Source organism: Elephantulus edwardii, unplaced genomic scaffold, assembly GCF_000299155.1.
Source record: "Elephantulus edwardii isolate Elephantulus edwardi_28Jun2011 unplaced genomic scaffold, EleEdw1.0 scaffold00084, whole genome shotgun sequence".
NCBI classification, from domain to species: domain Eukaryota; kingdom Metazoa; phylum Chordata; class Mammalia; order Macroscelidea; family Macroscelididae; genus Elephantulus; species Elephantulus edwardii.
Window position 1 is genome coordinate 10,746,051 of NW_006399834.1, and position 16,913 is coordinate 10,762,963.

The following is a 16,913-nucleotide window of genomic DNA, read 5'->3' on the forward strand; positions in this document are numbered from 1 at the left end:
AACAACAAACCAAAGCTTTCATTGTAAATTGTTACTCAATAGAGTTTCACAGAAATTACATGGATTCTATTTAATGACTGAAGAGTAGCTGTTAAGTTGCTGTAGCATCAGTTCCCATTCACAGCAACCTTATACACAACACAACAAAACACAGCTTGGTCTTGTATCATCCTCACAATCTCTGTTGTTCTTGAGCCCCCTGGTGTAATTATTGTGCCAATCCATCACTAATTATTTAAAAAATCTGCCCTGCAAGGCTTTGACTAAGTAGTATAAAAAAAGACTTCAAAGTCTTTAGGAAAGACTTTAAAACATCAGTATTATACTTGTAGAATCAAAGTATTACCTTGCCTTTTCCATGAGGAATTCCTAAAGGACAATGTTTTACTGCTCCCAACAAAGCTGCCACAGCAAAACTAAAGCCACTCACTGCTTCAGGTGAAGACTTAAGTACAGTAAGTCGTTCAAGGCAACGGTCTAAGAGTGGTGTTAAGCAGGATGGTAATGCCACAGCAATGCAGTGTAAACACCAAGCTGCTGCTAGTCGAACGGATATACTGGGATGAAGAATAACTGAAATGACACTGTCAAGAATGCCTGGAAGAATAAACAAACTATGATTTAGGTACACAAACACAATTCGGCCATAAAATAGAGGTTCATGGATATAAATATGTATTAAATCAAAGTTAAATGTTCATGAATAATTTTTATATTTAAAAATAACTTTTATTGTAGGAAAACAAATCTAAATTAAGATATAAAAATTTATTTCTTAAAAGGAGATAATAGGCTTATTTTATCTTGAGATCATTACTAATTTGATGCTAGAAATTAAAAAAATTATCCATAAACAACAAAGATTCCTTGGAAGAAATGTTATTTTTTGATTCATGTTTTCCTTCACCCCATTCTAGTATAACCACTTTTAAAAATAGTATTGCTCTTTTCAAAATTATTTCAGAACTTTTTTTTTCATTCACATTATGTTTCTTATAATCATTCCCATAAAAATAGTTAGGTTGCTTTTTGTGTACCATTGAGTTGGAACCAACCCATAGCTGACCCTCCAGTGGTTTTCAGAGGCATTAATTGCATGGGAGGACACGGCACATCACTCTTCTGCTGAGCAGCTGGTGATTTAAACCGTTTGCCTTTGGGATAGCAGTACAGATTCTTACCATTAGAACACCAGAGCTCCCTTTTAAAAAGAGTATAGCTATTCTTAATACAAACATGATCTACTATATCTCTCTCATCCTGGTGGGGAGGGAAGCTTGGTAGAACTGATGTTTTGCTTGGTTTTCAGGGACTATTAACCAACCATGAAGATTACAATGTGCTTCCATCATTAAGGAATAAAAGGCTATCCTTACTTTGATTCAAGAAACACTTTTATCAAAACACACTAAAACAGGTTTCATGTCAAGTGCTATTTCAAAAATGTGCACCAAGATGAAATAATTTATAAAAACAACCAGAATGTAAAGCTTCTTAGTGGGAAATATGTTTCAGTCAAAACCCAAAAGTTTTATCCTCTCCAGATTGTGCATTTCTGACTGTATTTTTCAGCTTTTTGAACTTTATGGTTTTGGGCTTTGCCCCTAGGTCTTTGATCCACTTAGATTTTTATGTATGGTATGAGATGTGGATCCTGTTTCAGCATTCTGCAGGTAGCAGTCCAGTTTTGCCAGCACCATTTGCTGAAGAGGTTATCCTTTCCCATTTGACAGGTTTATTTCTTTGTTGAATATAAGTTGACCACAAATGAAACAGATGGGTCCATTTCTGGGTTCTCAATTCTGTTCATTGATCTATGTACCTATCTTTGTACTAGTACCATGCTGTTTTGGTTATTACTGTTGTGTAGTAGGTTTTGAGCCTCCCACTTCATTTTTGTTTTTCAGAAGTGCCTTACTTATTAGGTGTCTATTTTCTCTCCAAATAAACTGGACAATTGCTTTTTCAATCTCCTTGAAAAATAAATTTGGTATCTGTATTCAGTTTGCATTGAACATATAGATGACTTCTGGTAGGATTGTAAATGTCATTATATTGAGTGAATGAGACTGTCTAAAGATTAAATACCCACATGCATCAAAAATGTTTTCCATAAAAAAACCCCAAAACCAAAAAAACCAAAACCCACCCCCTCTCCAACCCGCTCCCCCCAAAGAAAGTTTTCCAATAGGGTGAAAAGAAAATCTACCAACTGGGAAAAAACATTTGGAAACACTATCTCAGAAAAGGGACACATAACAAAAGTTTACAGAATATTACAGGGCCTCCAGAAGAGAAAATACTAATAACCCAATTACAAAATGGATAAGAGACATGAAGACTTTTCAGAGAAAGACATTTGAATGGCCAGCAGACACATGAAGATATACTCAATATCACTAGCAATTAGAGAGATGCAAATCTAAAATACAGTAAGATACCATCTCACCATAGTAGCAGTGGCAAAATTTTAGCAGGGCAGCAAGCAATAAAATTTTGGAGAGGATGTGGAGAGGTGGGAACTCTCATCCACTGTTGGTAGGATTGTAAAATGGTAAAACCACTCTGGAAGACAGTTGGTGTTTCCTGAAAAAAGCTGCACAGAGAAACTCCATATGGCTCAGCTATTCCACCACTAGGAATGTATCCTAAGGAAATTAGAACTGAGACACAAATGGAGATTTGAACACCAACGTTCACAGCAGTGTAATTCACCATCTGAAGAACTTGGAAACAGCCCAAATGTCCAACCAAATGAAGTGAGAAGTTCTGTGGAACATTCACACAATGGAATACTACGCAGCACTCAGGAGCAACAATTTTGAAAATGCTACACAAAGTGGGAGAGTGGAGAGCACTATGCTGAGTGAACTAACTTAGTCTCATATGGACAAATACTGCATAAGACCATTATTGTAAAAATAGAAGGATAACTAGTAAACCACATATGGGAGTCCAAGGGGGTAAAAGGTGGGAAAAGAGGGGTAAGAATGTGGTAGGGGGGAAATTATAGGGTTACAAAATTTGGTGGGTGGAGTTGGAGGTAAAGGACATGGGAAAGATCCAGCAAAGATCTGAAAAGAGACAATAATGGTGAGCATAATCCAACGGCAGTTATTTTTTTTTAATAAAATTTCATTTTATACTGGTTTAAAGAGTTTATATATATTGTTTCTCACACCATATTTTTCCCGTTTCCTTTACTATCTCTCCTTCCACCCATGAACTTCTGCAAGTAATATCCCCTCCATCGTCACAGCTCTACTCTCCCCCTCCTTCCCTTGGATCCTCACACATGTTCTACAGTAATGGTCTTATATAGTATTTGTCCTTATGGGACTGAATTAGTTCACTTAGCATAATGCTCTCCAGTCTCTCCCAAGTTAGCTAATAATTTACAAAATTATTGTTCCTGCATGCTGCACAGTAATCATGTGACTACACTATAATTTCTTAATTCATTCAATTGTGGTTGGACATTTGGGCTGTTTCCATGTTCTTGTGATAGTGAATAACAAATGGTGCTTTGAACACTGGCATACAGTCTCCATTTGTGCCTCAGTTCTCAGTTTCTTGGGGTATACTGCAAGCCGTGGAATAGCTGGGTCATATGGAATTTCTATGTTCAGCTTTCTGAGGATATGCCAAACTGTATTCCAGAGTGGTTGGACCATTTTACAATCCAAATGGTGGTTAATTTTATATAACACAATGTATGGGAATGACTGTATGAAATATAATGTCAATGAAGCAGAGTATGGAGAAAAAAATCTGCATAATAAACAAAAATTAAAGATTAAGGTGCATTTGGAAAAAACCCCAAAGTTATTAAAAATTACTCAAAATTTGGAATAAATAAAAGATGACAAATTTCATCATTTCCTTTAAATGCACTGTCAATGGGAAAATACATCAAGAGAGATTAGTAAGTAGTTCTAGGAATGAAGACTAAAGGTGGAAACAGAAAGAGAGGAGCTAAGTGTTGATGGGTATAGAGTTTTCTTCGGGGTAATGAAAATAGTCTAGAAATAAATAGTGATGATAGTTGCATATTTGGGTGACTATACTAAAAAAGTCACATTAAATGGATGCCTTTTATGGTACATGGGTTAAGTTTGAGTAAAATGGTTTTAAAATTTAGCTAAATTTTTATAGACATAAAAAAAAACTTTTGAGGTCTTTAATTATTTGTACCATACTTATTTTTCATAACCTTGATCACATGTATTTCAGCTATTTACATCTATAGTGAAGCAACTTTCAGCTTCCAGGACACACCTATGGTGATGGCAAATGGAAGCCCTGTCAACCTCATGGCTTTCTTTACTTTCAGCACTGGTGACCAGGAAGCTGGCAGCATGAAGATCATCTCTTTGTAGACGTTATGTCTAGGCAATTATGCACAGGAAAATTCAGAACAGATGGAGTTCCAACAGAATACAAAAGGAGTAATTTCAACAGAGTTATAAAGGTTACCATGATCCAGGGAAGAAATTTTGTTCATGCAGATGGTACTAGAGACACTAGTATTTATCAACGGCCATTTGCAGATGAAAATTTTAAGTTCTGACACTCAGCTCCAGGCCTGATTTTCCATGGCTAACAGTGGTCCGAGTACAAATGGCTGCCAGTTTTTCATCACCTGTTTAAAGTGTGATTAGTTGGATGGGAAGCATGTGGTATTTATAAGAGGACTAGATGAGATGATAACAGCTAAGAGTGGGCATTGGATGACAGAAAATACTATGCAAATGAGAAGAATGAAGGCTAGATTATATTCTTCCTATAGGAAAACTTATTGATGGGAAAAAATTGAGAATATTCCTATAAGCCCCCACAATAAACTCAAATTGCCTGTAGTGATCTTAACAGTGTGGGGGAGCGTAGCACAGGCAAGACTCAGACTTTTGAGTGATTTTCTTGATAAAATAATCTGGTTTGGCCCCTGAGTTTTCTCCCCTGCCTGCTGCTGCTCCATTTGATCAAGAGACCTTGATCAAAATCAAAGTATCAAAACAAAAATTTTGTGTTTACATTTTCAACTGTAAATAAATTTAGGGAGTTTTCCTTTTATTTGTGGAAAAAAATCTATAGTAAATGCATATAATATGGAGGAGATTTCCTTTCCTGGGAATATTAAGAGTAAATTAAAATAAAAACATTCACCAAGTCTCAAATAACAGACATACCTGCACTTGAATCTTGTAGTAAAGGTGCAGCAGAGGTGCTGAGGCTGTGTATAAGATTTCCAAGTTCTTGTAAAGCACATACAAGCAGATGTTGGCTGGCTGCTACATCTGTGGATCCAAGTCGGGTTTCCAAATTACCATCATTCATTATGGCATCTGATAGAGGTGTTAAGAATTAACTATGCAATCACTGCTTTATTAAATTATGTTATAGAAGTCAGTATTTGAAGGAGAAAAACATAAATACAAAAATTCAAACACAAACACCCACTTAATCTGCTGTAAATGCTGAAGCAATAACTGAAATACCAAGTGGTATTTCCCTATATCAATAAAGGGATAATTAAATGAATGTGATTGGTTTAGAGGAGTCCTGGGTGGCAAAAATGGTTAAAAAGCTCACTAGTAATAAAAAGGTGTGTAGTTCAAATTTGCTCAGGAGCTTGTCAGAGATAGGTCTGATGATCTACTTCTGAAAAATGAGCTATTAAAAATCCTGAGCACAAGGAGTTGTCATGAGTCAGAAATCAATTGTATTGAAAATGGTTTTAACTTTATTTAGTTAAAGCAACCTTGAATTAGATGCCTTATTACTCTTTTAGCAACTAGCACGGAAATGGAGAACTCAAGGGAAACGAAAAGAAAAAAAAATTCTACTTTTAATGATACTCAAGGAGAATGCACTTAGTACAGGAACTAAGATGGACTATATAGTTTCAAAATAATTTATCTTAACGTCTAGAGGGGTTATATCACAAAGCTAAGGGACTATTAACATCAGTCCTCAAATTTGAACTGCTTAAAAAAAAAATTAAAAAGGGAGTTCTGGTGGCCTAGTAGCAAGACGCTGCACTGAAATCCCAGAAGTACACGGTTCAAATCCACCAGATGCGCTGTTGGAGAAGGAGGGGACAATCTCCTCTTGTACCAGTCAGATCTGATTTGATGATACACGTAAAAATAATACAATAAAAATAGGGAAAAAAAAAAGAATTTGAACTGCTTGAGATATATGATAGTTCTTACCAAGCTAGAGAATTCGTCTCACCCACAAATTAATTTCTTTATCCTGAAAAAAACTATGTTATTTTGAAAAATTCACAAACTAACATGGTAATTTACTAGTCTGTCTTTTCCAAAGAGACAATTCCCTCAGTACTATTAAAGCAGTACTGGTAGACATTAGAGAGTATCCAGAATAGGGAGATGCACTGCTGAGAACGTGGCCCTTTCCTGAGCATTTGTCTACTTGGGAGGGACGTTGCCCTTCCAACTAGCAGTTTCTGAAGAGCAGATGCAGGTGTGCTTGGACATTAGCAGCAACAATTAGGAGCTGCACTGATGAGAGGCTGGTGCTTCCCTATGTCTTTGTTCAAGTAGGAACAGCTGTCCCTGCAACCAGCTCTGGAAGAGTGGTAAGTTAAAAGGCCATTAGCAATTTCTGAGACTTGGAGGCTGCATTGTTGGGACTTTGTCACTTTCCTGGGCTTTGTCCCTGAGCAATATATCCTGGGAAGCTCTCCTGTGACTGCCTACCCAAGGGGGGAACCTCCCTTCCTAACAAAGTACTGAACAGGACAGAGAAGTAGGCCCACCACAGTTGGACAAAGGCAAAGACTTCAGCTCATTGCTCCTCAAAGGACAAATGGATAAGAAGCTTGCCATAGGAAACAAGGAACAGATATGCCTACAGAGGACCAGCAGGGATAGCTGACACTGGAAAACTCAACTGGAGGCAACACTTTAAGTTTACAACTTACCAAAAGCATCATGAAGATAAAGAACTGTCAACAGTGTCCTATACAAGACACACAGGAAATGCTTCACATATACCAAGAAGTTCAAATAATGTCAAGAAAGCAGCAGGCAGCTTCAACCATTATAAAAAACAAATAAGCCTTCTCCTAAAAAAGGCACATTAGATTACAAACCCAAAGAATATCCTAGAGACAAGAAATATATCAATGTGGAGTTCTATTAACAACTACTGAAGAAGTTACAAATAAAAGAATGGAAACCACAAATAAAGAGGTACAAGAATTTTTAAAAAAATCATCATAGGACAAAGAGTATAATCCATTTAGTACTAGAAAGAACAGAAATGCACAGAAATTTAATCTAGACTATCAAGACAGAAATGGCAGAATTTCCCAAAGTACTGGAGGGAGAGAAAAGCAGAACAGAATAGATAGAACAGAGAGTAAGCTAGAAGACAACAACCTCAATGAGAAATTACTAGAATAAAAAACTAGATGACTCAAGAAAAATGAAGAAAACATTAGAATCAAGTGGGATAACACTGAACACAACATATGTGTGACTGGAATTCCAGAAAAGGACGGAATGGAGGGAAAACACTGAGAAAATTGTAGAAGCAGCACTTGAAGAAAATTTCCCACGTATCATGAAAAATTAGGAAATCCACATTAAAGAAGCTCAGCAAACTCCAGTCTACATCTCAAAAGAAAAACATGAAGACATATTATACTCAAATTCTCCAAATAAAAAATAAGGCCAGAATACTAAAAGCAGAACGAAAACAAAGAGTCACCTACATTGGAGATGCAATTAGATCAAGCTCTAATTTCTAAAAAGAAACCACGCAGGAAAGAAGACAATGAGATGACATGGACAGAAGGCAGGCTGAAAGAAAACAATTCCAGCCAAGAATTTTCACAGAGGAAGATATTCGAATGGCAAACAGACACATGAAGAAATGCTCAAAATCAGTGGCAGTAAGAGAGTTGCAAATCAAAACCACAGTGAGGTATCATCTGACTCCAGTAACAGTGGCAAAGTTTAACAGGGCAGCAAGTAATAAATGTTGGAGAGAATATGGTGAGAAAGGAACACTTATACATTGTTGGTTGATTGTAAAATGGTACAACCATTCTGGAAGGCAGTTTGGTGCTTCCTCAAAAAGCTGAACATAGAAATTCCATATGATTCCGTTATTCCACTACTTGGAATATACCCCAAGAAAATGAGAACTGAGGCATAAACTCAGATTTGTGCACCAATGTTCATAGCAGCATTGTTCACCATCGCAAGAACATGGAAACAGCCCAAATATCCAACCACAAATTAATGGATTGAGAAATTATGGTACATTCACACAATGGAATACTATGCAGCACAGAGAAACAATGATTTTGTAAATTATTACCTAACTTGGGAGGGACTAGAGAGCATTGTGCTAATGAACTTAGTCTTACAAGGATAAATATTGTATAAAACAATTATTGTACAATGAGTACAAGGTTCCAAGAGGGGTAGGAGAGGTGGAAGCAGAAGGATGAAGATGTGCAGAGTGAGGGAGGTATTAAATCGTGGCTTGTACAATTTGATGGGTTGGGGGGTGAGGGAAACTGAAGGAATGTGTTCTTGAAAACAATGTATTTGAATATTGTAAATAAACTAGTGGGGGGAAAAATAAAATACATCAACTTGAAAAAAAAAAGGACAAACTAATTCTACTGCCTTTAGAAGCAAGGAAATTATAAGAACAAGAGCTGAAATAAATAGCACAGAAAACTAAAAAACAAATCATCAACAAGAGCAGAAGCTGGTTTTTTAAAAAGGTCAATAAAAGAAAAAGCAGTGGCAAACGAAAAAAGAAAAGAGTAGACACAACTCAAACAAGAAATTAAACAGGTGACATCACAATAGAACCAGCAGAAATAAAACTGATAATAATGGAATATTATCTATACTCTCATAATTTTGAAAATCTATAAAGTAGGCAATCATATTCTACCCAGATTGACATAGACAGATGTAGAACACTTGAACATACTCATCACAAAAGAAATTGAGCAAGTCATAAAAAGACTCTCCTCTAAAAAAATTTTAGCAAAGATGGTTTCATGGATAAATTCTACCAAACATTCAAAGAAAAACTATTACAAATTCAGTTAGCTCTCATAATGAGAATCTATTATAATTTTAATTACTTTATATTAAATGTAAGAAGCCCTAGGCATTTGACTGTGTGGATCACAACAAACTGAGAAAAGTGAGAATCCTAGAACAGGTGATTGTGCTTATAACAAAGCCTATTTTTGGCCAGGAGGCAGTCAGAATTGATGCCTTTGACCTGTGGTGCTGGAGAAGAGTAACAAATATACATACCATGGATTGCTAGGAAAACAAAAAGGTTCATGCTAGAGAGGATGAGATCAGGCTATTCCTTGGAGGCAAGGATTCTGAAGCTTCTTCTGACATACTACGTACATGTTGCAAGGAGTGACCAATAAGGGTGGACGGACAGTGCAAGAGAGGAAGAGCCTCATAGGTGTGTCAAAGGCAACAAGATTAGAACAGGATAGAGCAGGGTTTAGGGTTGTTGTACAGAGGGTCACTATGAGTCACTGGCAACTGGATGGCATATAACAGCAACAAAATAAAATATAATGTATGAATGTAAATGAAAGATTATATGAACACAATGTTCATGAATGAAACAATAAAAATTAGTGACTATATGGAAATTAATAACAATAATAATAACAACAATAACATAATAATAATAAAAACAGTACCAGTAGATACATACCTACAACTTTCTTTTGTTTCCAGATGGCCTGGCAGATATCTTTGGCAGCAGCAATCTGAGCCTTTTCTCCAAGAAGACCTCCTATAGTTGCTCGAAGGATGAATGAAACACAACGGCGACAGCAGACAGCATCAATCTGGGTTTGAGTGGCTTTAGAGTGAGACTGTGACACAAGACTTAGGACATGAGAAAGAAAAGTAGCAAAATTTCTCTCTAACCAGGCTCCTCCAAGGGCTGAAACAAATACGACATAAGCCTAAAAGGAAAAAAAGAAAGTAATTTTATCTTCAACATGAAAGAATATCAATAATATATTAATATTTTCTCCTCTACAAAATCAGGTGAAAACTTAAGTACGGAGGTCTTTCAACTGAGATATAATTTATGTTGCCTCTGTTTTATTTTGGTCATACGAAAAGTTTTCAGGATAGCCAGCACAGTCAATCAACTAAAAGTCTGGGGCTTTCTGAACAAGTTTCAAGCTATCTAAAATTCTGATTAAGAAAATGCATATCACACAAATGAACATGCTTAATTATGCTCCAAACTATAATTCTCAAGTAAATGAGGCTCTAGATACCTGAAAGGAATGTTTACAGTGATAAATCACTGCTCTTCATTCTCATGAGTATCAATGTTTTGTGTTATTCCAAAGATACAAAGTTAGCTACTTTTCTTATGTAAAGAGTTTCTTAGAAACACATAGTTTGGCTATAATTACAATGGCATATCTTTTGTTTTCTTAAACTCTTAAAACGATGAGAACAAAGGTCAATTTTCAAAATTACAATTTTCTTTGAACATTAACAACCTTAGGAAAAAAAAGACAGTTCAAGGGAAGACAGTTGGATATTTTTCTAAGTGCTCTGACTTTTTAATATTATCTAGAAGCAAGAATTTAAGTACTTTATAGATTATTTGATGTAAACTTATCTAAGAGTTGAGATAAATATAAATGACAATACTGCAATGACAAATAATATGTACATAACAGGTTAAATTTTTACTATGTATATATACACACATAAACAATGGAAAACACTAAACCACAGACACATATAAATACAAGCCTAGAAAAGAAAAACAAAACTGCTACTTGTGTTTCAAAGCTCCTCTAGTATTAGGAATTTAAAACATATGTGTCATAGCTTCATATTTCATTTTGTTTTGTTTGGGGTTAGTTGAAGCTCTATTCTTTCTAAACTGCTTTTGAAAAAAAAAGGTTCGGTCTCACCATTTCAATTTGATTATGAAAATTTAATTATGACCTTAAATGTTTGGTACTAAAATTTTCTTTATCAGTCAGTGAGGATTATATCTGGATTCTGATCTGTGATTCTGACCTGAGTAACTCCAACTCGAACATCCCTACTGACTGAACTGGTTCCTTTCAGCATATCTCCACCAGCTCGAAGAAATCCTGAACTCCCACGTAGAAACCCTGTTCCTAGTAAATCCAGAACTTCCTCCAGAGATACTTTGCGAATGTTTTGACGTGAGGCTGCTATAATGAAGAACAAAATACAACTGCAGTTCATATTTTACAAATCAAAATGCATGGCTGGTTTGCAAAAATTTAGTAGTAAAAGAAACAAGAAGAAACTTAAAAATTCAAACAAAATGTAAAATTTACAGAATGTTAGACACATTGTAACACACAAAATAAGTAACAGAAGAGTTTCAAGGTCAAGTCATAACAGAGCCCAGTTTATTTTTGTATCTTTTCCTATTGTTCTCTTCCCCAAATGTGAGTGTGTGTATGGATACACACACACACAGAGACTCACAAACACACAGTTAAAAGGCTATCAACCCGTGCATATTTTAGAACACCCACCAAAAAAGTGAACTTTTCTAACTCTCCATGAAAAAAAATCTGTATCTAATATCTTGTCCATAGGGTCACTATAAGTGATACTCGACTCAACAGCACCTAACAACGTCTTAATCCAACTCAATGCCAAGCTTTAAAAAGGATATAATCATCTGAGTCAAATGAAAATCTGAAAAAGAAACATCAATAGACCCTTATTACTGCTACAAATTGGAAAAAAAATTCCTAAATGACCTGTACTTTTTAATGAAATTTATACAAAGTAACCACCAGGTTCATATTTAAAATTTTTAAAGGCTGTCTAACTTTTTATGTTTCTGAAAAAAAGAAACCAAAAAACCCCTCCAAAACAAAAACCCAAGCTAAATATTACTAGAATTATTCATTCAGCCTTTGTTGCTATTTTTGTTAAGTGCCATTCTAGTTGACTACAACTCACAGTGACCCAATTAAGAATTTTCTTTCCAATTAAGAAGTTTTAACTCGGTAAGGAGGCTGAGCTGCCAACGCAAAGGCAGGTGGTCTGAATCTAAGAGCTGCTCTATGGCAGCTCATGGAAGATTTCTCATCTTTCATGTGATTTAAAACCTTAGAAAACTTGCTAGGGGTTGAGCTGCTTGCTTGCTAGGAGTTGGTTCTGAATGATATCACATAACAACAATAGCCAAGACAGGAGTTCTGATGGCACTATAGTTAAGGCATCTGGCTACTAGCCAAAAGACTGGTAGTTCAAGTCTACCAGCCAGAAATATGAAATAATCTGCTTTTATAAAAATTTGCACCCTTGGAAACCCAATAGTTTGGTTCTACTCTGCCCTTCAGGGTCACTATGGAACAGATTTGATAGCTGTGGGGTTTGGGTAGCCACGGTAGGAATATTAATGTTTCCTATCAATTTAATAGTCTCTTTGGTACAATTTGAGATTGTTTTTGAAACTGCATTCTCAAGGTAGCTCTGGTGGCCTAGTGGCAAGAAGCTGTATTGCAATCCCAGAGGATGTGGTTTGAATCCACCAGGTACTCAGATGGAGAAAGAGGGGCAATCTCCTCCTGTACCAGTCAGATCCAATTTGATGGTACACACACAAAAATAGTAATAATAATAATAATAAAAAACCACCAAAAACCAAAATTGCATTCTCAAATAAACTGAGTCCTTAAAAGAAAGAAAAGTGTCCATTCTCTCCCTTTTATTATTCTGCAAAATGATGGCTACAGCTCTGATCTTACATGTTCAACCTACATAGTTGTGAATAAATAAACTTCTTTGAAACAAAGTTATGAACAAAGAATTCAATTCAATGCCAAGCTTTAAAAAGGATATAAACATCTAAAACGAATGAAAATCTGGAAAAGAAACATCAATAGGAAGAAAACAAACTCACAATCTGTTCTTTGTAGATCATAAATTCTAACAAGTAGAGACAATAAACATTACAAATGACTAAACATATACTATGTTAGATGATGATCAAGAATTATGGAGAAAAAGAGTTGGGTAAACGAGGTTAGGAGTATTAGGTGGAGGCAAGTTTTGAGATTTTAAATAGCATTATAGACTAAGTCTCACTTAGAGAATGTTATTTAGATACAATTTAAGGGTGTGAGGGAATTAACCAGGCAAATAGTAATAATAATAGAGAAAACAGTGGAAAACAGAGTGAGCTATGGGAAAAAGCCATGATGTCTAGTGTGCTCAACTAGAACAATATGGATGAGCTGTGGAAGGGTCTAATTACTATTAAGGCCAAAGTATGACGATAGGGAAGGGATATATGACACAAGTCTGGCAATAAGAGTGTGAATGAAAGAGAAGTACTAGAGGATTTTGAGCAGAGGAACCATACCATCAGTCACACTGCTGCTGGGCTGAGATGAAATTGGAGAGCTGAGGAAGGGTGTAAGTAGGATGATGTTGATGTTGTTAAGTAATCGACTCATAGCTGACCCTCCAGTAGTTTTTTTGGAGGCAGAAAGTAACACGGGAAGAGAGTTTATCCATTGTTCTCCCACAGAATAAATGCTTATGAGTAATTTAGTAGTTTAGGCACAAGTCTGTTCTATAATAAGCACGTGACCTAGTTTTCACATCTGATACTGAGCTTCTCCAGCAATTCTTCTCACAGATGTAGTTGATCTGATTCCTACGCATACCATGAGGTGAAATCCATGTGTACAGTCTGCATTTATGTTTCTTACAAAAAGTATCTGTAATGAATAGGTCACTGTACAGAATTCTCCATGTCTGTATCCAGCCTCATTTCTGTCACCAAGTGTATGTTTTCTGACTACTGAGCTTTCCCTGTTTCCAACTTTTGCATTCCAGTTTCCCATTATAATTAATACATGTTGATTGCATGTTCAATTGATTTCTGACTTCAAAAGTTGGTAGAAATCTTCTATTTCCTCCTTTTGGGCTCTAGTTGTTGGTACATATATTTTAAAGAAAGGTGACCAAACAGAGTGCGGAAATTCTTGAACAGTATCATTAATCTCACATGTAAGGAAGATTCTGCTGAAAATTTTCAAAAAACGACTGAACAGCACATCAACAGAGAACTGCCAGAAGTGCACGCTGTGTTTAAAAAAGGCCATGGTAGTAGGGATAGCTTATATTAGATGGATCTTGACTGAAATCAGAGAGACCAGAACAATGTCTGTTTTTCCTTGACTACACAAACACATTTGACTGTGTAGATGACAACAAACTCTGAGAAAAGAGAGAGACAGAGAGACAGAGAAAGAGAGAAAGGAAAGAAGGGAGGGAGAGAGGAAGCAAGAAAACACTGCATGGTTTAAAATCGAGAAGGATGTACACCAGGGATGTGTCCTGTCTCCATACCTTTTCAATCTATATGTGGAACAGTCATCTGGGAGGCCGGGCTCTATGAGGAGGAATGTGGCATTAGGATTGGAGGAAGACTCATTAACAACCTGTGTTATACAGATGATAACAACCTTGCTAGCTGAAACTGAGAAGGACCTGAAGCACTTGCTGCAGAAGAACAAGGACTACAGCCTTCAATAGGGATTGAACCTCAACATAAAAAAAATAAGATTCTCACCACTGGGCCAAGTGACAGCAGCATGATAGATGGTGAAGAGAAAAACTCTTGGTACTAAGAACCAGAAAATAAAAAGACAAATTGCATTGAAAAAGTTTGCTGTCAGTGACATTTCCAAATTATTGAAGAGCAACAATGTCAGTCTTAAGACTAAGGTGCATTTGATCCAGGCCATGGTCTTTGCAATTAGTTGCTATGCATCAGAAAGCTGGACAATGACTAAGGATGACAGAATTGATGCCTTTTAGCTGTGGTGCTGGAGAAGAGTACTGAATAGACCATGGACTTCTAGAAGAACAGAGTTGTCCCAGAGAGGGTGAAACCGGGGTGCTTCCTTGGAGGCAAGAATTCTGAAGCTCATCTGACATATTTTGGGTATGTTGCAAAGAGGAACCAATCCTTGGAGAGGGACATCGTACTTGGGAGGGTGGAGGGAGAGTGCAAGAGAGGAAGACCCTCAATGAGATGGATTGACACAGTGAATGGGGTAATGAGGGTAGTTGTGTCAGAGACAATAAGATTGGCACAGGACAGAGCAGGGTTCAGAGCTGTTGTTGTACATAGGATCGCTATGAGTTGCAGATGACTTGACAGCACATAACAACAACAACATAATGTATTTAATTTAACCATCATTCTTTTTTCAAATAAACTTAAACTCACTGTCATGGAGTCAGAATCAACTGAAAGCTAGTGGGTTTTTTTTTTTTAATTTCTAAACATTTTTAAAGCTAGTGGGTTTTAGAGGCTGAATTAACACAGAAGTAGAAGGCCCATCTTTCTCTGGTAGAGCAGCAGATGGATTTGAATCACCTGTCTTTGGGCTGGCAGCCAAACTCAGTTTCCAATAGGACACACAGAGCATTCTTCTTTGCTATTATACGCCATCAAATATAATTCACTGTGACCCTATGAACCACAGATACAAATCCTGTCCTATCCTGGATCACCCTTAGCATCTCTGACAGACTTGAGCCCATTGGTGCAGTCACTGTGTCATTCATGAGGTCTTCCTTTTGCTGATTCTCAACTTAGTATAATATCTCTTTCCAAGAAATAGCCTCTCTTAGCAAATGTCCAAAGTATGTGACACTAAGCTTTGTCATCTTTCCCTACAAGTAGCATTCTCGCAGCACTTTTTCCAAGACATATCTATTTATTCTTTCGGCAGTCCATGGGATATTCACGACTCTTCAACACAACAGCTTAAAGTTATTGCTTCTTTGTTTTTCATCTTTATTCACTGTCCATCTCTCAGATGTGTAACAAATGATGGAATCGTCCATGGCTTTAATTAGGCACACCTTAGTCTTTAAAGTGATATCATTGTTCCTCCCTAATTTAGAGAGGTCCATGACTGAAGACTTGCCCAATGTAATATGTTTCTTGACTCCCTGACTGCCAATACCAAGGGTGTTGACTGTGAATCTAAGTAAGGTTATATCGTCAATTTCAATCTTTTCTCCATTTATCATGGGTATTACTTATTGGTCCAGTGGTGAAGATTTTTGTTCTTGATGCTGAGATGCAATCCACATTGAAAGCTGTGGTGTTTGACCTTCTGCAGTAAGCATTTCATTCTTCTTTGGTCTCCTTTAATAAACATTTTCCAAAGTTCTTCAGCCTCCCTTTGCATGTCATTGAAAAAAAGGATGTAAGATCTTCACTACACAAGGAGGAAGAATCTTCACCAAGAGCATCAACAGCCTAATTCTTATGAAGTCAGATCAGTTTTAACACCAACCATCCCTTCCCTGGAATTATTTTTTCTGCTGGGTTTCATAGTTCAAAGCAAAGAATCAAACACTGATAATACTCACAATTCTGGGGTTTATTAAGGAAGTACCAGTTTGCAATTCAGATTTAGGGTTGACTCAGGGTACAGTTCTTAAAGCAGGAGTGTCTTTTCTCAATTGAAACACAGGCCCATTATTTTCTGGCCTTCAGCTTTTGCTATGCTCAGGCAAGTATTACAAAACTGTTTTTCGAAGAACAACATGGCGGCCTCCACCTTTGTGAGTGCTGCGCGGGCTTCAGCCTATTAAAACTGTGCCAAAAATGCCTGTCTTGTTTCTGCATTGTCCACTCGACGTTTTAATTTTATTCCAGCAGCATCCTTTTCCTCTGCCCCCAGACTTTGCATACCCCTTGGAAACCAGATGTGTGGCCATGCTGCAGCAGCCCTGAACAGAGTGGCTGCTTTGCTTCCTAGTGTCCTGAGCTCACCTGTTAGAACTCTGACATACTGCAGTGCAAGAAAAGGAAAGAGA

At 36.7% G+C, this 16,913-nt stretch overlaps 1 protein-coding gene and 1 pseudogene across 2 annotated transcripts in view; one reads left to right on the forward strand and one right to left on the reverse strand.

Annotated features, from left to right (window-relative positions):
- Positions 1-16,913, reverse strand: part of HEATR5A (HEAT repeat containing 5A) — a 154,937-nt gene that overhangs the window by 116,277 nt on the left and 21,747 nt on the right. For both annotated transcript variants that reach the window (XM_006889975.1, XM_006889976.1), the window contains 4 exons: positions 11,088-11,248; positions 9,745-10,000; positions 5,190-5,345; positions 347-597 (listed from right to left, as the gene is read on the reverse strand). In XM_006889975.1, the coding sequence (XP_006890037.1) occupies positions 347-597; positions 5,190-5,345; positions 9,745-10,000; positions 11,088-11,248 (824 nt within the window). The remainder of the gene's footprint in view (positions 1-346; positions 598-5,189; positions 5,346-9,744; positions 10,001-11,087; positions 11,249-16,913) is intronic.
- LOC102856613 overlaps positions 16,641-16,913 on the forward strand; it is a 1,425-nt pseudogene continuing 1,152 nt past the window's right edge.